Source organism: Mauremys mutica, chromosome 12 (genome assembly GCF_020497125.1).
Source record: "Mauremys mutica isolate MM-2020 ecotype Southern chromosome 12, ASM2049712v1, whole genome shotgun sequence".
NCBI lineage: Eukaryota > Metazoa > Chordata > Testudines > Geoemydidae > Mauremys > Mauremys mutica.
Genome location: NC_059083.1, coordinates 67,540,234 through 67,564,989, shown reverse-complemented (window position 1 = coordinate 67,564,989; position 24,756 = coordinate 67,540,234). Strand labels below are relative to the sequence as shown.

Below are 24,756 nucleotides of genomic sequence, written 5' to 3'. Positions count from 1 at the left end.
TAGAGATGAAGATGCCTCCAAGAGGCAGATGTTCCATTAAGATTTTTATAAATAAAATAGCATCTATTATTCTCCATCCCTTTATGATAACCCAGCATTTTGTTCCTCTTTTGACTGATCAGCAGTTTTCATTTCACCCTTTATATTATACATTTCAACGGTTGCTTTAAGCATAATAGATTTTTCCAGCCAACAAATAGATGGACAAGGACAAATGCATGTAGAATTAGGGCTCCTATGTTAGCCTTTAAAATCTTAATACATGTAAAGATTTTGCATGTGAAGTGTATTCTTCCCCACTAACAACTATACTGAAGTTTTGTCTGGGTATTAGGTTGTACGATTCCAGTCACTCAGTTATTGCAAAGATACTAAATCCTGCAAAGTGAACTCGCAGTCTAAATAAGAGCAATTCACCAAACAGCTGTGTTGTGTGCAGAACAAGCTCACCACTGGGGCCAGCAGCTAGTTTGTAAAACATTAAGCTTTGCTCTGAATCACAGGAGCCGTTTACTATCTCTGATAAGAGAGCTGAAGAAAAAGTTCACATGCCAGGTTCATAAATATCAGAATTTGAATTTAGCTTTTTGCTCTGGATGTGCAAGCATTGTGAAGGTTTGGCAACTGACCACAGCTGACCAACCTACTCCTTTTACTCACCGCTGAGCATTTTGGCCCTTCCTTGTAGATGCATCAGATCCTCTATCAAAGACTGCCACACTAGTTTCCCTACGACCAATACTGTCAGACCTTTAGGCAGCAGTTCCAAATCCAGCCTTCGTGCTAAAAACTTCAATAAATTTAACACAATCTGGTTTTCATCTTGACAGCAGTTACTAGCCACTCAAGGGAAAGCGGTACATATTTTTACTATCTTTGGATATTTTCCTAGCACTTCATCAGTTTCTTCTGCATCATTCAAAAATGCAAAGAGCAACACACTGCTTATAAATCTAGGATCTATTTTTTTTTTTTTTAAGGAAAAGAACAAAGTTATATCTGATAATGGTGCACATTTGAGTCTTCATTGATTCAGGATTGAATAATCTCAAAGACGATAGAGTTTTCAGAAGATCAATCTTACCCTTTAGGTAACGAAAGCCCATGTTTCCTGCGCTTCATATAAACTACATGCCTCAGAAATCAGGAATAAAACTTTATTGTTTTAGGATTTCTTGTGTCCAAACTAATCAGTTGTGTGTCACAGGATGTTTAACAAAGAGGCTAACTGCCTGTAACCATTTGTAACAGCAATCAATCAGAAACTGGCTTCAACCCAAGTTTCACTGGAATGAGTCCAGACCCCCATAAGCTTGGGGTAGAAGGCGAACAAACAAACATTTTGGTTTGCATTCCAAACAGGAACATAATTCTCAAATTGATTTAATATAAAATCTGAAAAAGGAGGAGAGAAGTTCAGAGAAAAATACAGTCAAAGAAAAACAGCACGAGGCAAATTGCCAGAAAAGGGCTGGGTCAGTGTATCACATGACTATGTCTTATTTCTAAATTAAACAAACAGGCTTTATGGAGAACTGACAGAAATCAGTGTTCTAGGACCACAGCTGTGTTTGAAATTTCATCATTTGATAAATTAAAAAATATTCTTTGACATCCAGCTTTTCTTCAGCTTACGTTTGTTTTCTTCTATAAAATCCCCCTCCCAGGTAGAGACTAAAAGAAGATTCAGAATATCAGGAAATCCACTTGATTTGCACATCGTAAAATATACAGAGAAACAGGATCAGTTTCTTTTTCCCTCCCACCACCCCCTTGACCTCTAGGCATAGGAGTCCTGCTGCAAGAAACTGTCTTGTACTTTAAGAATTAATGAATCACATCAATTTGGAATACCAAGTCTGCGTTATTTCCAATCATTTTTAAACCTTATATTAATTCCATATTGCTCTCCAATCTCATGAAGAGAAGCATCTTTCATGGAATATTTCCAACATTGCACAATATGCATAAACCAGTTTTTCTTGTTTCCAGCCTGTGGACTACCAAGCCCTCACGCTGAAACAATGCAGCAGTGAGAGGCAGTATGAAAGCCAAGACAACTCGTAGGCTATCAAACTGCTACATCTCAGCATCCAACTACAGTAAACCTCAGTGAAGACCCAAACATGGCTTATGGAAAACGTCCAAATTTTATTTTGGAACAGTTCTGCCCCCCAACCTTTTTTTTTTTTTAATAAAAAGACAGCAATATGAAATTACCTGCATTTCAAAAGCATCCATCACCATAGCATCTGGGCACTCTTACAAAAATGTAGTCTAGTACAAGAGAAGATCTTAGTGCGTAAAAATCCACTGGGCTCCTGTTACTTATTCCTCATCTTAAATTCTTTCCATAACAATCAAATGCAATAGCAAAGTCAGAAGACTGAAGATGAGAAATAAGCAGGAGGAGATGAACTCCAGACAAAGATAGGCTTGCCTGAAAACAAGACTGTTTAAGTGAGAAGAAAGGAAATGAGCATGTAGGATAAACAGACTTTCAGTTTTCCATGAAGACTGAGCAGCTCCTTTTAAAGCCACCCATGAGCAGCTAGGTTCCCAAAAACAGCCTTTTCAGAACAGGTTCAATACTGTAGTTAGGCATTTAACTGGATGTCCCAGTGAGGAAGGATTACACAGATGCTGCAATGTGTAAATTCAGACAGACTCCACCACAGATCAAGTAATCATTAAAATTTGTTGAAGTATTTACCATCCCTGCTCTTAGCACAAGAGTTTCAGCTCTCATTTCTGAATGCAACATTTTTTAAAAATAAGAGGTTTCTCTTTACATAACTATATATATTTTTAAGTCAGGGAGTGGTAGGTGGCACTAGCAGGAATCCAGTCTCCCTAGCTAGTGTTTCACATGCTTTGCTTAGGCAGCCCCTCAACACCTGCCTTCTCCTCCCACCCCCAAAGAATGTTTTGATCAGAGCATCAAATTATAATGTCAACCATCGATGAACATCAAGATACGTCTATGCCTGGTCCATTGTGTGTACTGACCCTTAATGGGGCACTGGTCAAAAAGCAAACTCCAACTTTTCAGAGGACAATGGAATTTCTCTGCTCCAGATGTTATCAGACATTTATATAGTACACACGTTCCTGGGGTAGACGGTTTTCCTCTAATACACTGGGAAAGAATGCAAGTGCACAGGCACATACACAACACAGGGAAGAAGATGGTAAGAGTCTCCCCTTATTGGTTTCAGATGCAGATATTTATGTTCTGGACCCTGTTGGAGCTTTTCCACAACAGAATAAGACTTCCCTTCCTTTGAAGGCCACTAGTTAACTTCTGAATCCAAAGATGCCCTTGATATATCCTGTAAGACCACTCTTCGCTTTCTGTTCCACCTTGTCTTCCAGAGGTGGGAAAGCAACATGGTTGAGGGCCAGGTCAAAGAACAAGGGTTTGCATGGGATTGGCTGGAACCCAGGAGGGAAATGCACCAGGCTGGCTTGTTTGCTGACAAGAGAGGGATCCAGGCAGAATGTCTCAAACCGTTCAGAGAGTAGCTGAAAAAGAGATCCAGACACCAATATTAAACAAGCTGAGGACATATCATGGCTGGCCCAATGGCCAAGTAGCAGCATCTAGACACTCAGGATGAGCAGTGGTATTGAGCCAACTGCACTGGATGCATTCTGGTACTCATTCATCACCACCACAGCTAACTAAGAAAAAGTACAGCAGACTAAAAGCAGTGTTCCCATGCATTGGGCACTGCATTGTAAACCCAAAAACGGAGACCGAAGATGTTGCAGTGGCAGCCTCAGTTTCACTACCCAAACCAGCTGAAGTCCTGCAGTTAGCTACCTTGAGGTAACAAGGAACCCTCTCCCCTCCCACACGCACACACCCCTTCAGTGCTTGTGGGGAGAGGGAAAGCAACCAGCTTAGGCCATTCTGTACCCAAAACAGACCATATTGCACAGCCCATTTTGAACACACTGGTCTTACTGAAGCATGCGCATCTTAGGTTTGACAATTTCTATTTTAAATTGTAACTAGTGGACACGTTCATTACTCTGAGGTTAAAGTTAAGCTTTACTTTTCCCATTTACTAGAAAATTCTCCTCTTGCAGAAAATACTAGTGCTAATGAAATTGCCTTTTTCATCCCAGTGCACAAAGCCATGACTCACCTTGCCATCCTTGACCTGGGATGGAGACTCCGTCTCGTGGGCCTCATTTGCATCTGAAAGATTCACAGAAGTGCTATATGAATATGCAGACAGCTAGTCTATTAAGAACACCTCAGAAGATAGACTATTAGTGTCAAAACTCATAAGATGTGTTCAGAAATCACCTTGGAGTTCATGCTTTTCAGCATATGGAAGACTGAATACTCCAGCAGAGAACTTGCTTAGTTTGTAAGTCAAACGGGGTCATGCTTACAAGCACCCCACCTTTCCTGTTTCTAAAGTGGCACAGAAATGATCTCCCAGTCCCAACAGAGGCATGGCACTGTGATAGCTATATGGAAAGAGGGTGAGGGCAAAAAGCCCCAAGTTATGTGGCCAGTCCACAACGTTAAGGAGGGGAAAAAAGTCAGATCTCCCCTGGTTATTCTATCTGCAAGCAAGGCAGATTCATCAGTTCTTGTCTGCCAGAGATGAGTACAGGTTGGTATAGGTTACAAATTCCCCAATTCAGTTAGCATTGAATGAGGACTCAGTACAACTGTGCCAAAATAAAATACGAGCTCTTTCCTCTTTCAGTGAGCCCTCCCTAGTGTCTGCTTGTGAAGCCAGACCCAGTGACAGATGAGTCAGGGAATTCAATGCACACTCTACTGCTACGAAGGTGCCATACATTGGATGCGGTTTATCTTTGGTGGCACCTAAGAAGTGCTCGTGAGAGTGCTCTTTGCAGAATGGTAAAAGGGGTAGGAGTCCTTCAGAAGAAGATCTTTCAAACCTCTGATTACAGAATAAGCTGGGAAGGCTCTAGTCTGCCAGTGGCAGCCCTAGAGGTACCAGGCAGAGCTTCTAGAAGAGGCTGGAATTGGAAAGGAACAGCTTTCTGAATACAATATGGATCAAGAAAACATGTGGGAAGCAACTTTCGTCTTGTAGCATTTACAGATGAAAAAGTCCAAGTGGCTGCAGTAATAAATATGTATGACTGAATCTGAGGGAAGCCAGTTCTCCTGCAGGATTGCATAACTCACCTAATATAGCAGCTGCCTGCAGGGAGTATTTCTCTGCATTCACTTGAGTGATCAGCTCCTGGACATCAGGCAACTCCTAGATCATTTAAGAATACCTCTGAGTCAAGTAATTGTATAAAGCAAAGTTTTAACAAGAATTGGGAGAGAGATGTTTAAAATTTAGACTCTTCAACTCTGACAAACTAGGAATTTTAGAGCAGTGCCAATCAATTCTCAGAGGAGAGATGAACATATATAACAGGGATAGGCAACCTATGGCACGAGTGCCAAAGGCGGCACGCGAGCGGATTTTCAGCAGCACTCGCACTGCCCAGGTCCTGGCCACTGGTCTCGGGGGCTCTGCATTTTAAACGTTGAAGCTTTATTTAAAATTAAATTTAGCTTCAACATTTTGAAACCTTATTTACTTTACATACAACAATAGTTTAGTTATATTATAGACTTCTAGAAAGAGACCTTCTAAAAAAGGTTAAAATGTATTACTGGGATGCGAAACCTTAAGTTAGAGTGAATAAATGAAGACTCGGCACACCACTTATATACCCCTGATATATAATATGGACCTTATGGTACCACATAAGCCTTGTTTCAAGTGAAATCCAGACATATGGACATAAAAATTTTTTGGACAGCTATACAGGTAAGCACCTTGCTACTCTGGTGACGACCTGTATAAGCAGCAGCTATATTCCTATCTTTATGCAACTAATAGTCACTGATATTTACTGGATACTTTTGTTGCGGAAATCTAGGTTTCCCTTGCTCCCCCTCCAATCGTACAGGGCAGGATGGAGGGAGCCATGCCTGCACTAGCATACATCATCATAAAACCTGTAGCAAGCATGAGGTGTTACAAGAGCTCAAGGCAATATTCTCATCATTTAAAGATGATATTTGAAATATAGTGGCCTATTATTTAGTTACTGGTAGTTAACTGAACTCTTAAGTGTGGAAGAGTTTGGTTCATACCTTCAAGCTGTTCTTATAAGCACCAGCCTGGGCTTGGACTTCACTGGCATATTTCAGGACTCTGTCATACAAAACAAGGGCTTCACTCCATTTTTTCACCAGTACATAGGACTGGGCAATGAAGAAACACCTGGCAGGGTGAGGAACAAAGTTAACCCTTACAATGATTAATTGCTTTCCTTGAGCATATTTCTTGAATATTCAAAAGTATGGATTGTAAACAGGTTGCCCTAACATTGAGCTATACATCTGGGTCAGGCTGATCTTCCTCAGCTTGCACTTGCAGTCCCACTCATTTCACTCTGAGATAGAGTCCCCCACCACGCTTCTCCCAACCTAGTCCTGTGCAGTTGCACTGGAATATTAATTATGTGACTTCCCAGAATTCATGCCTGGTTAGCCATAGAGAATTCTGTTGCTTACTGCCAGCTAAAGAAACAGCCTTGCTGTTCCATCCAGAGGGTTACCTATAAGCCTTGTACACCAGTGTCTTCAGTCCTATCTCCTTCTGGAAGTTCTTGTCCTCTTCTAGGCCAGGAAGTTGTGGCAGTTCCACCAGATTCTGTACAAAGTACAGAAAAATTGGAATGCGTCAAACCCTAATGAACGCTCTCATCTGGTGTGTGAAAGAAGAAAGCTGCCTGTTTCCTGAGTCAGAGCAATGGTATGTGCCTAGGCAAATATGATGTTTTCTAGTTATTGCTATATTAACTTGGAGAACATCATTCAATTAAACTTGCGTAGATTCACCCTTAGGGCAGAATTTAAGACTTCCTGACAGAAAATATGCATTAGGACAGTAGGCTCTCAATCTTTCATAGTAAGAACCACATTGTTAGTTTCTTTCATGCAACATCTCCCTTCCCACTAAACTAACCAGATCAATGGAATATCCATGTGGTAACCATGGTAACTGCTTACAAGAAATAGGGAAGTTTCTAATGTTACTTTTAGCTGTCAATTTAATCTAGCAGTTGGAAATGAGACAGCACCATGGTGATACATAGAAGCTTGAGAACTTCTGCATTAGGGAAGGAGATTCAAAAGACTTTAGTCAAATCAGCATTTTGAGATTGTTTAATCCACTTTTTTAAATATTCCCAAGTGGTTACTGGGTACCATGGACTTTTAACTGAACCCTTTCAGTTAATCACATTAATCCTGACTGTAGTTTCCTCTGTTCTTCCTGGTTAGTCCTTTTGGCACACTACATTTTTAAAAAGTCTCAATGAAACACCTGAAAGTTAGATTTTTCTGTCTTGGCATTACCTGCAAGATGATGTCATAAAGGCGAATCAGGTCCTGAGGCCTTGCTGTACGCTTGCCATCATCCTCTGACTGTTGCTCCTGCAGCAGTGTCTTCTGCAAAGCTTTTGCCATGCTCTCATTGCGTTTGATGGCTGTTGACAGCTTGATGTACGTCAGGTAACTAGAAAGTACCATTTACACAAGCTTTGAAATTCTGTTGGAAGTCATTCACAGCAGTTCTTAAATAGTTTTTCCCACTATTAGATACCAAATTTCCAGGTACAGCAAGTTTGGGGGGGGGGGGGGGAATGAAAACGGGACATTGGGTCCAATGCTCCCAGAAATGAATGCAAGGGAAAACCAGATTCTACTTGATCTACTAGGTTTAGATGATGATTTAAGACTGAGGTGGCCCAAGACAAAGGATTAAGAGGAGATTCTCAAAATCTACATGGGAATGCAACACTGCCCTAAACACGCAGACACACTTACCTGTGAAGGTACTGGATATTGGACACTTTCCCAGAATCCACTTCCAGAGAATGTTCCCGTTGCTTCTGCAGAAATTGGAACAAAAGCTGTGTGTGATTTACTTAAATTGGTAACTGCAGTAAAAGGATAAGAAAACTCAAATTTTGAAGGACAAGTGGAAACTGAATCGGCTCACAAAAAGAAAAAAATGCATTGGATGAATGACAGAGATGATGTCCAGGCAGAGTTCAATTATGAGGAGGAACGTTGGCCACTGTTGAATTACTCTGCAGCACACCTTGTTATTGATGGAGCCAAAAGTAACTATGGCCACAGCAGATGTGGCTTGAACTTCACAAGAGACCCTAGAAGATGAAATGCTATTTACCTCTATCTTTGGAAGTAGTAATATGTTTAGTGCTTACCTGGTCTGGTTTCAGCTCTTCCCGAACAGCTTGTATGGCATCCCGACACTCGCTGAGTAAAGACTCAAACAGACGTTCCTTTGTTTCCTCTCTTTCTGCCTAAATGCAACACAGAAAAGAGACAAAAATAAGTATTTCTCAAAAACACATTTTCCTATTAGTGGGGCTGGTACTGTGGAAGAGTTAGTTAATCTTCCTTCATTAAGTCTTTTCAAACTTCTGCCAAGTTACTGCTTTTAAAATGTTGACCACAATGCATAGCTGGATCATGTAACTGTATGTGCTCAAACTGTTTCTAAACAGCAAAACTGTACTACAGAGCAACCACTCATGTCTGCATGTTTGATGAACTTAAGGCACTGTTTTCCCCGTGCCGGCATAGATAGATTCCAGGAAAAGGAGAGATGCATTTACACTGCCTGAAAGTTTCACTGTTGTCTAGCATGGAAGGGTTTTCGTAAGAATTCCTTCCAAGCAGTACAGTGGTAACCAGTTTTCATGTTTACAAACTATATTAGTTCTACACACTTTGAAAGGAGGAATGAAATGCTGGCAGATTTCTGATCAGTAGCACAATGGGTTGCAGAGCTAGAATGCATGTCCAATCTGAAGACTGTGGAGTCCTCTCCCTCTTGATACATAGTGCTGTTACTTGAGGACACCAGAAGAAAATGCAAAGAGCATGAGATATGATCATGTATGACGGAGTAAAAATTCAGCAGAGTAAATGATGTCTACAGCCTGATTTCCTTTACACATTGAAATTTTTGATGAGTTACATCACAACCACCAACCTTCAGAATCAGTCACAGTTGCTCCTTAAATAAACTTGAAGGGACTCCAGGCATTCACTCCTTCATAGATGGATAGCACCCACTGCTTGCCAGGCCAAAAAACAAGCCAACCTCCCTGTTCCCCTACATTCAGCATTAACAGTCTTACTCCATTTCCCTTGTCTGACCCAGGAGCGCAAGAACTGCATTAGACATCACTCAAATATTTGCAATGCATATTTAATATCTCAACATTTACTGCATTACCTGTTTAAGAAAAAGCTGCAAAGTAATCTGGAATTCTTGTTTGAAAGGCTATTTACGTGAAAATACAGATAATCTTCCCCAAGGCATGAAAGATTAGTGCTGTTCCAGTATGACAGCCTAGGAGACTCAAGTCCTCTTTAAAAGAGGCAACTCAAGTTCAGTGTCCTGTCTGTCTCATCTTTGACTTAATGACATCGCTTCTAGGTATGAGAGTTTAAGTTAATTTTTCATGTCCCAGTCAATCTATAGTCCCTCTGTCTTGCTCTGGTCATAGTAGCAAACTAATGACTAGAGGTGAAAGTCTCTATATCCCCATTGATAATCCTGAATTCACCAGTACCTTCAAAATGCTTAAGTCATTTCTTTTAGTTGGCATAATGAACTAGAAAATGTTACAGTAATACAGTCCCAGGCTTATTTCTCTTTTCTCCCACAGAAATAGCCCTCAATGTCACAAGATGGGCTAGGTTGGTATTAATTCTCTAACTGAAATCAACTGTTTCTGCATTTAGAACTGTATTTTATCAGCAGCCTGCCTTCCAGTAGGTCAGAGCAGGAAATGGTGGACAAATGCTTAATGTACATTTTCAAAACTCAACCCTTCTAGTTCATTTGGTTCATTACAAACATCCACAAACGGTAATGGTTTTTCTCATAACAGCTCAACTACTGAAAGAATGTATCTGATATTTCTGTACTTTCTGGACAGACAAGAATGCTAAGTACAAAAGCGACCCTTTGAATAGTGCCAGAGCATTTCCCCACGTGTACTGTTGGAATAGATATGGTCAGTAAATAAGACAAGCTATCTTGCAGTACAGAAAAATTTAAGCAACGGTAATTAAAACAAGGGGGGGGGGGGAAGAGAAGATGAGAAATGAGCTGGGCTCCTATTATGAGAAAATACATGCAATTTAGAGACAGCATTCCAGAGAGCTCCCTACTCATGTTTGCCTGCCCTTCCCTGACCAAAGCTTTGTTAGTGTTAATCTATGACACTTTGAGAGCTCAATTTCTTTGCATTTGTAAGAGTGATAGAAATTTGACTTTCAGTTGGCCTTGTTAAACGATCCTCTTTTGCAGGCTTTGTGGTCCAATCCAGATACATTTTTAGCCTCTTTGGTGCTAACCTGGACTTCCTGACATCAAAGGCTAAACTAAACTACCAAAAAAACAATGCTTAAAACAGACAGGAGAGGAGGCTGACCTGGTAAGAATGGTATATTCTTATGTAACTTAAAGACCGAAAACTAAACACACTAATCTAAAAACCAAACAAGGAAACCCAGGTTGTCAGGTCCAATGAAGACAGGGCATCCACCTATGGATTACATGATTTGGTCACAAGTGATGAACAGAGGGTGCACCTTGCTACCAACCAGAAAAGCAGCAAGGTATTTTACACTTCCTTGCCTACCCTATGCCATCGCTCCTGGATCAAGTTAGTAAAGCAACAACTTGGAAGTCAGAGTGCTAAAATACTGCACTCACTTCCATGGAAACATGGATGGGATCTAGCCTTGTTCACTTACTGTTCTTAGTGCAATTCAGGACACTAATAGAAATCATTCCTGCCCATAGCAAACAACTTGAGATAATGCATCATGTCTTAGGAAACCTAGATGACAGTGCAAGTTTCAATTTGGTTATTCTGATCTCCCTTCTCCCACAGCGGTAAGAATTTCTAAAAGCAGGTATCCAGTTCTTTTTCCTTCCATAATGCTAATCCTTTAATAGTACTTCAATTAAAGCTATGAAGCCTGCATTTCACTAATATGCATAACCAAGGCAGAAAAGTTCATTTCCTCAACACCATACAAGAAGTCTGTCAGAATCATGGTCAGACCTCAGGAGTTCTTGGCTCCCAGTGCTGTGCCTAGAACACTCAAATAAGGAGAAGTGAGAATACACACCCTTTTGACACATCCAAGCAGGAGGATCCTGATCTTCACCTAACGGACTGACACATTGTGCAACCAATTGAACAATCCACTGAGAAACTCACTTCATTTTCAACTAGATGACTATTAAAATAGTAGTGAAAGATCATTTAAAATAAATGCAAGGCCATGCTGATAAAGTAAGGAAAATTGCCTGCAAATGAATTCACAAAAGGCCCACTTGGGTTTGGAAAGTTAGAACGCCTCTGGGATAAATGAGAGAAATTGTTGCCCTATATTCCATGTAATACACCACTGTGTAAACAGATTATTCTAGTCTGCTGCAGCAACCTAGTATTTCCCCTGCATTTAAACTGCAATGAAGCGTAGAGTTTTGAAAGGGTCTAAAAATAACAGCATTATCCCAATACAGCTTGTTGCTTTTTTTGCTCTGGGACAGAAGTCCTGTTGCACATGCCCAGTAAATATAAAACTCAACTGCTTTTCAGACTGTTTTTCCTCCCCACAAAGACTGTCCAAGTTATTAGGTTTAACAAACCCATTCAAGAATGTTTTATTTTACCCCTTATAAAACTGTAGGCCTGCAGACTGCAAACATTTTTAACCTTGTTTTAAAAAAAAAAAAAAAAAACTTTAAATAAGATTATTAAGGCAGGACTAATTGCTGTAAATAACCAGAAACATAAGACATCTGACTGCATTCTTAACTCCACCCACAGGAGCATTTCAACTTCAATGGACACAAAGAACGGAAACCAGACAAGTATCAGAGGGGTAGCCATGTTAGTCTGGATTTGTAAAAGCAGCAAAGAATCCTGTGGCACCTTATAGACTAACAGACGTATTGGAGCATGAGCTTCCGTGGGTGAATACCCACTTCGTCGGATGTAAGAAGCCAGACAGATACCAAGCACAGACAAAGAAAAGAGGCATCGGACAGGCTCAAGTTTTTGATGAGGAACAGACTTAAATTGCTTGAAACTGACTTGACTTAAAGCTCTAGTTCTGAAAGTTTAGAAATGCCCAATCTTAGTTTGTCCTTTTTACTCTATCCATAGTAGACTGTCCCTGAAAGATATTTTCCTTCCACTCGTTTATGCAGTGCTCTTCTACTACAGAGTAGATTACAGAATCCTTACAAAGGAGAACAGTGACAGAACTGATTGATACAGCACCTACACACTCTATACTCTCTTTAATTCAACAGGGCTATGGGTTAGCTATGTGCCTTCAAGTCAAGGCATCTAGTCTCAATTCAGGGGAATTCTCAGAAGTGAGAAACACCTGGGTCAAATTTGAATGAAATCGACTCCTGGAGTTTATATTTTAACATTTTTTCTCTGCATCTCCAATTAACACAAAGCAGCTAAAAAGGTACATGCTCTAAGATTCTGCATTTATTTTACTCACAAGACTAAGGCATAATAGGTTTATGTTCACTTCTGGTCAAATGCAGCTGAAGGAAAACCTATCCTTACCTTCAGCAACTGAGTTAAATGCAAGCACTGCCCAGCTTAGCAGTCTCTAGATACAGTGGGGCCTGGGCTTTTAGGTACTGCCACAATACAGTTAAAAACTCAGAATTACAAATACTTCAGGAATGGAGGTTGTTCATAACTTTGAAATGTTTGCAACCCTAAACAAAATGTTCTGGTTGTTCTTTCAAAAGTTTAAAACTGAACATTGACTTAACACAGCTTTGAAATTTTACTATGCAGAAGAAAAATGCTGCTTTTACCCATCTTAATTTAAATGAAACAAGCAGTTTCTTTACCTTGTCAATTTTTTTTTTAAACTTCCCTTTTTTTAGTCATTTACATTTAATAGTACTGTACTGTACTTGCTTTTTTGGGTCTCTGCTGCTGCCTGATTGTGTACTACTTTTTCCAAATCAGGTGTGTGGTTGACCAATCCATTTGTAACTCTGGTCCTCGTAACTGAGGTTCTACTATACAAACAGGACAGCTGAAGAATCTCAGACAGTAGCCCCTCTTGGCAGAGTCCAATATAGAGCTTTAGAAGTCTGGAGACCACTCCTCTCTATCTATAGCAACTAGGATAGTCAAATCTGGTGTCATACCATTGTCTTCTGGAAGCCCATTAGAAGGTTTCAGTAACTATTTAAAGAACAAGATGGAATCAAATTCAGCACTCCATTCTGTCGTCATCATAAGGAACAGGTCATCCGAAGAGCGAGGGTAGCTAACTAGGGTGACCAGACATCAAAGGTGAAAAATCAGGAGGGGGGAGGGGGGTGGAGAAATAGGAGCCTCTATAAGAAAAAGACCCAACAATCAGGACTGTTCCTATAAAATCAGGATATCCTGTCACCCTATAGCTAACCGAAAGACTCCCTATCCACCACTAACCTGCATTTATCAAAAGAATGGAAGTGACAGAAAGCTGATGAACACAAAAGCGAAGCTGCACCACCACCTACTGGCCATACTCCTATATTACTTGCAGGGAATTGTCTTCTGAGATGATCAATTTAATCCATAACTTGAATTTAAGCATTACTTATTCAGAAATCAATATGATTGCATAAAAATAAAAGTTTCAGGTGAGATCAATACAAATAAACTTCTAGAGGCTGCACAAGTAAATTCCGTTTGTCATGTTTCCTTTAAAGCACAGCTATCATTTTCTACCTCCACTCACTGACTCCATTCTGTAAAAAAATAAAGACTAGAGAGAATTAAATCAGATCTTCGTCTTTTTAAAAACTATTTTAAATTTGAGCTGTGCACCTGCTCCACTAAGCTTCTCTCCCTGCTTGTAGAGAAAGACTTCCCAACTTCTGATGTAGTCAGGAGCAGGCCAAGGAACAAGCAGCAGTGGCTGCTAAAGATAGGCTGCAGCTTCAAACAGCAGCAGCTCAAGACCTGTGGCCAATGGAAGGCAGGAGCATTATTTCTGAACCCTTTCCCTGAGAAATCTAAGAATCAAGGGTGGGGGTGGGGGGAATCTTGTTTTTGTTGTGCACAACCAAACAATTACTCTGACTGCAAGTGTTTTCCTCCATTCCTTTATAGTGTTCATATAAGTCAACAGCATGCCACAGTGGCAGATCTTCCCCCCCGATACAGCACGGTACTTGTTTTTTTCAGGGAAAGGGCTAGTTACATGGCCATTTTGCTTCTGTCTAATGGCCAGCACAGGTGGTATTTAAAGAACCATTTTTTTGGGGAAATGGTAGCTGACTTATTTTCATATATACAGCATCTTTCATCTGAAGACCCCAAAGAGATTTACAAAATATGTTCAGAGATTACCACAACACCATTTAAATACAGCTATTTCTGGGGTAGAACACATCAGCATATAGCAACAATACACAAACAGCATAGAGGTTACAACATAGATGTTACAGAAGCAGATATTATAACACTGGCATAGAATACCTGGAAGTGATTTCTTAGTTACCTGAGCAATGGCCGCTTCATTATCTGCCAGCCCCAATAAAAAGATCCTCACTTTGTCTATCTTCACTGGGACAGTTCTTCCCCTCCATTCCACCTCACTCATGGTAGCTGCCTGCTTTGCTCGAGTCTGGGTGATCAGTGACTGAAAAGTGCAGACAGAGGTGAGTGACTGACAACTTAAATGAATGCAACTTTTGAATACTTGATTAATCCGCACATTTACTTTAAATTGAAGGTTGGAGTATATTTCATGGTTCCATTACTTTCTAGAGGATAAGCCTTGCTCCCTATAAAGTAACCTTGCTCCTCTGTCTTTTGGTTGTACAATGCATGGATATTTAACTTAAAGCAAAGCCAAAAGCGTGAGCTGGTCACCATGCATTCCAAATTTTGGAACATGCAGTGAATTACCTCTAATTTTTCAGCAAGAAGACCCTCTGTGCCACCAGATCTCAGTCTCATCTGCATTAACTCACTGATAGCAGACTGGTCACCTGAGAGAAAATTGTCAGAATGAGTCAAACCAAACTCATTTTCATTTGTCAGTAAGACAGCATTTGAACCCAGGTCTCTAGAACACAGACTGGTGCTTAGGTAACTTTGGGAAGAAAAAAGTGACTTTGTATGAATCTTGCCCAGAGTATGTATTTATCCACATTACATAAAACCATAGTGTTGTACAACTCAATATAAATTCCACTTTGTTAATCAGGTCAGAATTGAAGGGCCTTGTCAGTCACATGGAGGAGTCGGCAGGGTTTGCTCAGAGCATTAGGAATGGACTCATTCTCATGTGTCAACAAGTTTAAGATAAACACTCCAATAACCCTTGCCTCAAAAGCAATCCTTGCTTTAAGTATTTGTTACCCTACTTTACTTACCAATATTATAGGCACAATAGCGAATGTTGGGTGAAATCTCCTCCACACGCTGATTATATAGCACAGCCTGTTCCTCTGTGAAAGCACTGGCCAGTTTCTCATATATAGTCCTGCAGCAGGAAAGTGAAAACTTACACTGCAGCATTTGTTTTTAATAGGATATTAAGACTTTGCTAAGGGAAAGGATGGCTGCTGAACACTAAACCATTACTCTGTGGGAAGCCGATTCAACGCCACAGCTCAGCTCTCTACCATCATGCTACTGGTTACCACAACTGCAATCAGAGCTTTCAGATCTCTGGCAGAAACCAAACCATTAGGGTTAACAAGCAGCTCACCTAGACTTATCTAGTCTTGTATCAAATTGTATTAAGTAAGTTCACGTTGACAAAGATGGTAAGGAAGAGAAACTCACTTGCATTTGTTGAAAGCCTCCATAGCTGCTTTCCACTCTTGGTGTTCAAAGCGCAGCATTCCTGTGAGGTAAGCCATGTATGCCTGCAGACAGAGCACACGTGGACAAGTTAATTGTTGTGAGAGCATAGTTCCATTGTGTCCATTAACAGCGATGCCACTACCCAAAAAAATCCTAATTCAAGCAATGTTATCAAGGAAAATTTTGATTTTACACTTACATGACACTAGTTAACATCATCACTTTTTCACTGACAGTTACAAATTCCTGATGTGAGATGAAGCAAGGCTTGCAATCATTACCCACAAACTGCTGTTGTGAGAAGATACTTCTGTAGCCCAGAAAAGGCCCACAAAAGATGCAAAATGGCAGTTTTAATCATATCTGCGCAGCTATTAGAGCTCCCTTCATAGGAAGCTAGTATCACAAAGCGATGACTGTTTCCTGTCTCCACTGGCCAGTAGGCAGTCATGTTACTTGTGATTTGGGAACGGAGGTTGCTCAACTCTGAAAGGTTCATAACTCTGAACAAAATGTTCTGGGTGTTCTTTCAAAAGTTTACAACTGAACGCTGACTTAATACAGCTTTGAAACTTTACTATGCAGAAAAAATGCTGCTTTTCTTTTTTTAATGGTTTATGTTTACCACAGTACTGTACTGTATTTGCTTTATTTTGTCTCTGCTGCTGCTTGACTGGGTACTTTCAGTTCCAAATGAGATGTGAGCTTGGCTGGTCAGTTCTTAACTCTGGTGTTTGTAATTCAGGTTCTACTGTATATTTTAGGACTCTGAAAAAGTGGTAGCTTACATCTGGTAAGAAATGTTGCTCAGTTTTCAGAATGCTGCACTCAGCAAAATGACAGCACAGCTTTCTTTTCTGAAATGAGTTAGGAGTGCTGTACCCTCATCCTCTCCCCTCACTCCTGCCATTTAAAAAAAAACAAACACACCTTTGTTTAATCTTAAATTTAAATTAAACTCTGAGGCAAGGACCATTGCTTAATGTGTTTATATAGCACATGTACAGTTGGACCCTAATTCTGATTGAGACCTCAAGGCATTACTGTAAAGCTTCTAGTGCTACTGCTCAAACAGACTGACTAATCAAATCAAACTACACACATATTAGAGCTCAATAACCAGTAAACTAAAATCAGCCTGGACATTCTTAATTTGAAGTCAGAGCAGGCAATTTAGTGTCAGTTTACAAAGAAGGACCCTTTGTTCAACGAGAAACAAAAGGTTAGTTTATCCTTTCTTTGCCTCTGCTAAAGAAAACTGAATGTTAGAAATAACCTGAGCTTCCAGCTTAGTCTTGGCATCCACCCGATTGCTTTCACACAGGCGCTCCAGCTCCTCAGCGTGTTTCACGGCTTTGCGCAGGCGAGAAAGCAAATGAAATCGCTTGCGGGGTTCTGTGTTGGCTTCCTGCTTAAGCTGCATTGCATAGCTCCAGGCTCTCTCTGCATCCATCAGTATCAACAGCAAGTACCTATAGGACAGACACAGAAGGCTGCTTGTTACTGAGATGCAACTACTGAAAGATGTCTTCAGGAATTCTAAAGCCATGAAAGAAAATTTTGTATCAAGTCTCCGCTTTGTAGTGTCACAAAATCCTGGGAAAGATGAATAAAAGTAGAATAGTCTTACTGCTTTTCCAGGTACATAATTAAAAATAAAACCACCATTTTCAACAGCCAGATGCATTTTAGAACATTAACACAAACCAGGTGGAAAGAAATCCCATGGGCTAAAAATCCATATCTTCACACCCCCCAACCCCCGAAAGAAGAAAAAAAGACGAGAAAGCAATCAACTGTTTCTAGCAGCTGGGAAATGAGCCCAGAGCTCTGGCTGCTCTCCAGTTGTTCTACCAGAAAAGACATTCTGGTGAATTTCAAAGGCACAAGTACAAATTGCAAACAAGTGTTTCTGTTCAGAGATAATGGATCATGTCCCCAATCTCATTCTTGCTGGTAACAGCACTTTAGTTGTCTATATTCAGATGGCTATTCTAAAAAAGTGCTGACTAAGCACCTCCCCTGAAAATATTTGAACTTTACTGCTCAAGAAACCAGCATTGACAGCAGTAGCTAGGGCCAGGCAGTGAGGGCAGGAATTATGTTTTCCCCGCACACCACTATCAATGTCCCAGCTCCCCAGTTCTAGTCTGAACTTGGGTCTTTATTTTAGGTTTTAAAATTCTTACAAAATTAAAAACTCTCCACAAAAGTAAGCGGTTTAGAGAGGTGTAGAGCTGTGAACTAGGATAACACCCAAACTGTTTTCATTTGCGACATATGAAGATAAATTACCTCCAGGAGCATTCACTAATGCACTGCTACCCAACACCAGATTCTCCCCATGCCTAATACCTGTTGTCAGAGAGAATCTCCTCAGTTACTTTCTTCCCTGTGAACTTGTGTCTATTTCCCATCTTGAAGCTAAGAGTTTTTCGGAGTCGTCTTAGCCTGCGGGAGCAATAACCCCTGCAAATAACCACAAAATAAAATCAGTTCCAAAGAATGAGACTTGGCTCCTATGTATCCCTCTTTTATTGCCAACCTATATTGAATAATCAGAAAACAATGCTGGACAAAATGTACCTGGTATGACAATATACAAGTTTCTGGGAGTGAAGGTTTCTAAACAATACAATACAGAGTCAAGTTTAAGAAACATAACAGGAGCATTAAACCTGAGATATGGCAGATAGTTAAAAGAGACAAGAAAAATGTAGCAATAAAGCAATATGTAAACAGACATGTCATGGCCACTGATCTGTACTAACTAAAAGGTGATGCTCTCTGTGTTCCAAATGATTTCTTAGAAGTGTAATGTATGTGTGTGTGCGCGCGCACACACCCCCCTTAAGACAAGTTCAGTGGCTATTAACAAGGTATTAGTGAGCTCATTAACGAAAATATGAGGAACAAAAACCAAGCAACAAATTAACCCCAGTATTCTAATAATTTGATTAGTAAAAGAACATTAATTTCATTTACAGACAAAGGGGACATCTATTTACAGTAAGGCCCCTGCCAATGGCTCTTTATTTGGCAACTGGTTTTCAAAGTAATCATCTTTTCCTGCCTATGGCAGCAAACTGGCACGTAAATGTGCTCTGAGCTAAAATTGACTTGGCATGGTGATTTACACTAATCGAGGTAAGTACATATAAAATGCCTTGGTGTTACTTGCTAACATACTAACCTGTATCTCTGGAAATCTCCGTGCCGTAAACCATGCTGCTGTTGGGATTCCTTAATAATCTGAAGAACTGGAATTCACATTAAGGAACATTTATGATTGTACAGAGTTTGGTCTTGGTATGCCCTTCTATCCTAAACTAATGGGAGAAGACAGAACTCTACAGGATTTTTACTGACACAAACTTTAAAACAGATATTGGTTCGGTGTACAAGAGAGGAATTAGTGAAACCTTTCAACAAGAAATGCAAGAGCTGATTGTCTGCAGAAATTTTCTCACCACCATATTTTATTTTTCAGAATCCTATGGATATAAATTAAGGCCAGGTCTACACTTAGGTCTGCCAGTATAGTTATACCGGCAAAACCCTTTTAGTGTAGATGCAATTATACCAACACAATAGTGTTTCTGTCAGTATTCCAATCCAGTGAGTGAAATGAGCTATACCAGCAAAAACATTTATGCTGGTATAACAATATCTATCCTACAGTTTTATTGGTATAGCTATGTGGCCAAAAAAAGCCCCAAAACATATGCAACTGACCTAGCTATGCCAGCAAAATTTTAATTTTAGAATCATTGCTGAGCTTTATTGTTTGATCTCTCCTGAAAAGGGTGTTACAGGTGCTTTACTGAATGTATTATAATTGCTACTTTGTAATTTCCTAAAGCAGTCTTCCCCAAGCGAATCATATCCTAAATATAGATATTCCTGTAAAAGAGGATGGTAGGAATAATTCCTTAAGGTTTAATTTTGCACTGAAAATTGGTTAGAAGAAAACTAGTAAAGCAAATTTAAAAACAATTAAAATTAATATTACTTCAATAAATGTTTTGTGGGAGAACAATGTAACAGTATTTACATAACAATTCTTTTTTTCACATAATGGTTTCCAGACAAAATTACAATCTTTAGCATAAGCACTGACTGATTTACCTGTGTGTCCTGTGTTTGCTTTACTCTTAAATAACTTTCAATTAATGAATACTACACAAAAGAAACCTACACTGTACATTTTGGTGACTCTCATGGATGTTACTCATTCAATTCATTTAAATGATAATCAGTACTTTTATTTTTTGGGAAAGACGCAACCAGAAAATATTTATCTCAAGAGAAGTGTTTTTGGAAACACTTATATTTAAGAATCGATCTCTGCAATCCTTACATATAAACTCTACATCACATTTCCTACAGCACCTATCAGGATACTAACCTTGTCAAAACTAACACCAATTATAGTAGTTATGGAAGAAAATAATTAAACTGAAATCCCTTTCATTCAGAGGTACTTTAAGATAAAGATGCTGCTTTTAAAGTACACCTAAAACACAGTGCTTGAACTACTAAGTATTAAAATTACACCACTAGCTAATACTTATAGAACAAAGGAGTGTTCACTTTTGGAGCACAGGCAAGCTTTACAACAAATTACTCCCCTTTTCCCCTAATTTTTCCTAATTCTAAGTATTTATCTTGAATTTTCTTTAAATCTATTTTAGATTTAGTTATATAAATTTATTCATTATTATTATATTATATTTATAGTAGCTCTTTTACTTACAATTTTGTTGATTTGGGCATGCCTACCACCACTGATGTGACACTGGGTCTGCCACTTCATCTACAAACGCTAAATTACCGTATTGTCCCGAGTATAGGCCGCACTTTTCCCCCCTAATTTAAGTCTTTAAATTAGGGGTGCGGCCTATAATCAGGAACTTGAAAAAAAAACAATAAAAATACTTCAAATCCCAGCCGCGGCCGGGAATCAGAGGGCTCTGGGCTGCCCCAGCCGTGTCCCTGCCTCCCCCGCCGCCTGGCTCCGACCCTGGCCGCTCCCCCGCCGCGTCCCCGCCCCGTCCGCGTCCCCGCCCCGGCCCCGCGTACCTGCCTCCGCCGGCCACGTCCCCGCCTCCCCTGCCGCCCGGCTCCACCCCGTCCGCATCCCCGCCTCCCGGCTCCAGCCCCGTGTACCCGCCTCCGCCGGCCCCCGGTGTCCTTCACTCGCTCCGGGGGGCCCGGAAAACTCTTGCGGGGCCAGGCGCAGGAGCTTCTTCTGCTCCTGGTCTTCGCCTGCGGGGGGGGTCCTTTCGCCTGTGGGGGGGGGGGCTCTTCCCCCCACCAAAGACCCCGGGCTCCCGGAATTCTCTGGGCGTCCCCCGCCGGCCGGCGCCGTCCCCCGCCGTCCCCATCCCCGCGTCCCCCGCCGCCCGGCTCCGGCCCCGCATCCCTTCCTGTCCGCCCTACTCTGGCCGGCCAACTACCTGGCTCTGGCCGTCCGGCTCCCGCCACATCCTCCAGCTCTGGGCTCCGGCCGCGTGACTCCTGCTCCGGCCCAGCATCCCGGGGCTCCTGGCTCCAGCCGCGGCCGGACTGTAGTGCCGCCAGCCACATCCAGGCAGCGCACTAACGGGGCAGGGAGGGGGTGTTGGAGAGAGGGCAGGGGAGTTCAGGGTGGGGGGTGGATAGGAGTTGGGGGGGTCAGAGGGCAGGGAACAGGGGGATTGAATAGGGGCAAGGGTCCTGGTGGGGCAGTTAGAAAGGATCAGGGGATGGATGGGGCGGTGGGAGACAGTCAGGGGCAAGGGTTCCAGGGGCTGTCAGGGGACAGAGAGAAGGGGTGGTTGGATGGGGCAGGGGTCCCTGGGGTGGGGGGAGGTGTCAAGGAACACGGGGGGTTGGATGGGGCAGGAGTTCGGGGGGGGGGCCATGATTCCTAACCCTAAGAACATTTGCTAATGTTGTTGATTGTTGTGCAGGGGAGAGGGTGAGAACTGTTCCCATCAGTCTCCTTGTTGTCCATTCCTTTTCCCTTCTTTATTTACAGTATAACTACAAAATAGTTTTCAATATTTCTGAGTATATAACATATGCCGTCAAAAGCAGGACTACCAAAAGTGTTAAAAGTGTTAAAAATACTGGTACATGTCTTCCTATTCATTAAATAAAATACTGTTTTACTGTTCTACTAATGTGTATATTTTCTTTGTTAAAAAAAGTTAAAAATTTAATTTTTTTAAAATAGCACCAAACTTTAAGGGTGCGGCTTATAATCAGGAGCGGCCTATACTCGGAACAATACGGTATATCACTATTGCCAGAAGTTAAGTTATGACTTGTGTCCTCATTTCCATTTCTTCCTACTGCAAGGTAAAACTCGGTTTCGCAACAGCTGTGCAGTTGAGCTAGTTTCACACTAAAACTTCTCACAAGAAAAAGCCTACAGCCTTAATTAAAGGTACCAACTGGTAAATCAACTTTATAAAAAAAAACTACCTCACTGATCCTTTCACAGTGATTGGAAAGAATCCCATGCTTCTGGCTAGTCTTCAGGTTGACACATGGCAATATGTATGAGGCTTCACTTAGCCAAAGTAATTCTTAGCTTTTCTGTATTTTAGAAGCATCTTGTGCTCTTTGCATAGTGTGATTAAAAAATACAAAATGTGGATAAAAGGGACTTTAACAATTTTAAAAAAATACCTAGTAAGCCACAAAGTGGTATTTTGTTTACAAATTCAGAGAAACAATACTTTCCTCTGAGAACAGTAACTCCTGTACAAAATTGTTTATTTAAAACTACCAATTCTGATTTTTAACTCCATTACAGTTTATTATAACTGCCAGGAAGGATCCTCTGTTCTCAATAGCCTTTTATGGAAGCTACATGCTACACAAAACACCTATCACCAGGATGATACAAACTGTAGTTGCTAATGTGCCTGTCACTCACCTATTTTATCCACTATAACAAGTTCTCTTGGAGAAACCAAACATTAGTACTGAGTAAAATTCATACACCACATGCTCATATTCCAAGCAAATAAAATCCGGACTGGAATTTTCAATTTTTGAAGGTTAGTGATATTTGTTACACTGGCTGCAAGGGTGGTGTCAAGAGGATAAAATCATAATTCACATCAAAGATGCATCGCTTACATCCCATTTTCTGCAGAATCAGGGTGATGTTACCAGAAGCCTAACCCAGTGTCATCCAGATTTTTTCATGCTACTATACCAATTTACATTATTAAAACACCTCAGCAGTACCCACCAGTGCCTGACACCTCCCATTTGTTTCTCCATGTTCTAAGTCATAACAAAGCTCACACTACTCCTTACCTCATCTCCCAAATACTTCTATTTGGGATGAAAGAGAGAGACTATATAACTGAATGACAATTCAGCAATGCCCAGCACAAGGGCCCATCAAAACAGGAATGAGAACCTTAGAATACCAACAAGTACCAGTAAAAGCAATATGCAAACAAATTACTTCAAACCAGAGGTCTAGTGTTCAGAATATGTTCCAACTTGCCTTTGGGTGGTTAGCAGCTTCATACTCTGGACAGGCTGGTTAGATGTGCATAAAGCTATAAACATTCGTCCATTATAGTGCAAAATGGAAACTCTTCCCTTCCCACCTGTCAAATCCAGTCTCCGCTCTGCCCCTCCACCCCCAAACATACATACTGATTTAACTATGCAATGTAACTTAATTACAACACAGAAAACTGCCCTTTATAATAATCAGTGTGGCGGGAACATGAAAAGAGGGAGAAAAGCTGCTTTCCCAGGCCCTTTCCCCAGCATTTCTTCCAAAGCCACACGACTACACGCCGCCACGCCTTTGTTTCTCCCCTCTCCCGAATACCCCACCCTCTCCCGTTAACAGCGCAAAGCGAACACCCAAGGCAGATACGGCCGGGGGCCTGTGCACACATGGGAGGGGAGCGCTGAGCCATGCTGGGAATTCACCCGGCTCTGTAAAAAACCCTCCGTTTTACAGAGCGCGCGGGGGGGGGGGGGTTCCGGGCTTCCCCGCCGCCTGGCCTGACTGACACGTCCTCACTCGCGGCGGCCCCCCCCGCCAGGCCGGCCCCGCAGGATACTCTCCAGGCCCAGGCTGTCCCCGAAGCTCCCCGCCTTCGCCCCCGCGGGCTTCTCATTCTCCTTGTTCTCCTCCGGGCCGGCCCCGCCGCCGCCGCCGCCGCCGCCGCCTCCCCCCCGGCGGCCGCCGCCGGTCACCTGCCGCTCCGCCGCCATCTTGCGCCTCTGCCGCCGCCGCGCAGCATCATGGGCCGGGAGAGTAGAGCTGCGCGTGGAGGCCATGGCGCGGGGAGAGCTGGGATAGGGGAGGACCCAGCGGCCTCCGAGTTGCTATTTGAGCCCTTTCCAGCCTCATTGTGAGAGCTGGGCCCGGCCCGCGGGCGGGCTCCTGTCATCACTAGAGGCGGGGCCGGCAGCCCCTCCTCCCACTCCCCTGCAGGCTCCGGGCCCAGCCCCCACTCTGCCCTGGGTGGGTCTCCCACACTCCGCCCCCTACCTCCGCCCTGGAAGGGGCCTGAGCCCCAGGCTGAGCGAAGCCCTGGGGCCCATCACCCTGGTGTCTGGGCACCAAGCCAGCGGATTTGCCCTGGCCCCAAACCCCCCAGGGCCCAAATACCTGGCGCTGCGGGAGGGTGGGGATCTAAGCTAGACCCTGGCTGCTAGTCTGGCTGCGCCTGTAACCTGCCAGGCAGAAATCCAGGGTGTGAATGTCCTGCGCTTTGCTGGGAGAGGAGAGTGAGAACCAGAGCCCAA

At 42.0% G+C, this 24,756-nt stretch overlaps 1 protein-coding gene across 1 annotated transcript; it reads right to left on the bottom strand.

Moving 5' to 3' along the window:
• Positions 1-1,367: 1,367 nt before the first annotated feature.
• On the bottom strand, positions 1,368-24,295 carry SRP68 (signal recognition particle 68). The gene is made up of 16 exons (XM_044983403.1): positions 24,066-24,295; positions 19,172-19,238; positions 18,334-18,447; positions 17,255-17,450; positions 15,958-16,040; positions 15,543-15,652; positions 15,073-15,155; positions 14,663-14,803; positions 8,296-8,394; positions 7,892-7,956; positions 7,421-7,580; positions 6,619-6,713; positions 6,152-6,281; positions 5,183-5,258; positions 4,155-4,207; positions 1,368-3,525 (listed from the first exon to the last, which is right to left on the bottom strand). Exons 1-16 carry the CDS (start codon positions 24,283-24,285, stop codon positions 3,298-3,300), a joined length of 1,920 nt encoding a protein of 639 aa, XP_044839338.1. The 5' UTR covers positions 24,286-24,295; the 3' UTR covers positions 1,368-3,297.
• Between the last annotated feature and the right edge of the window lie 461 nt (positions 24,296-24,756).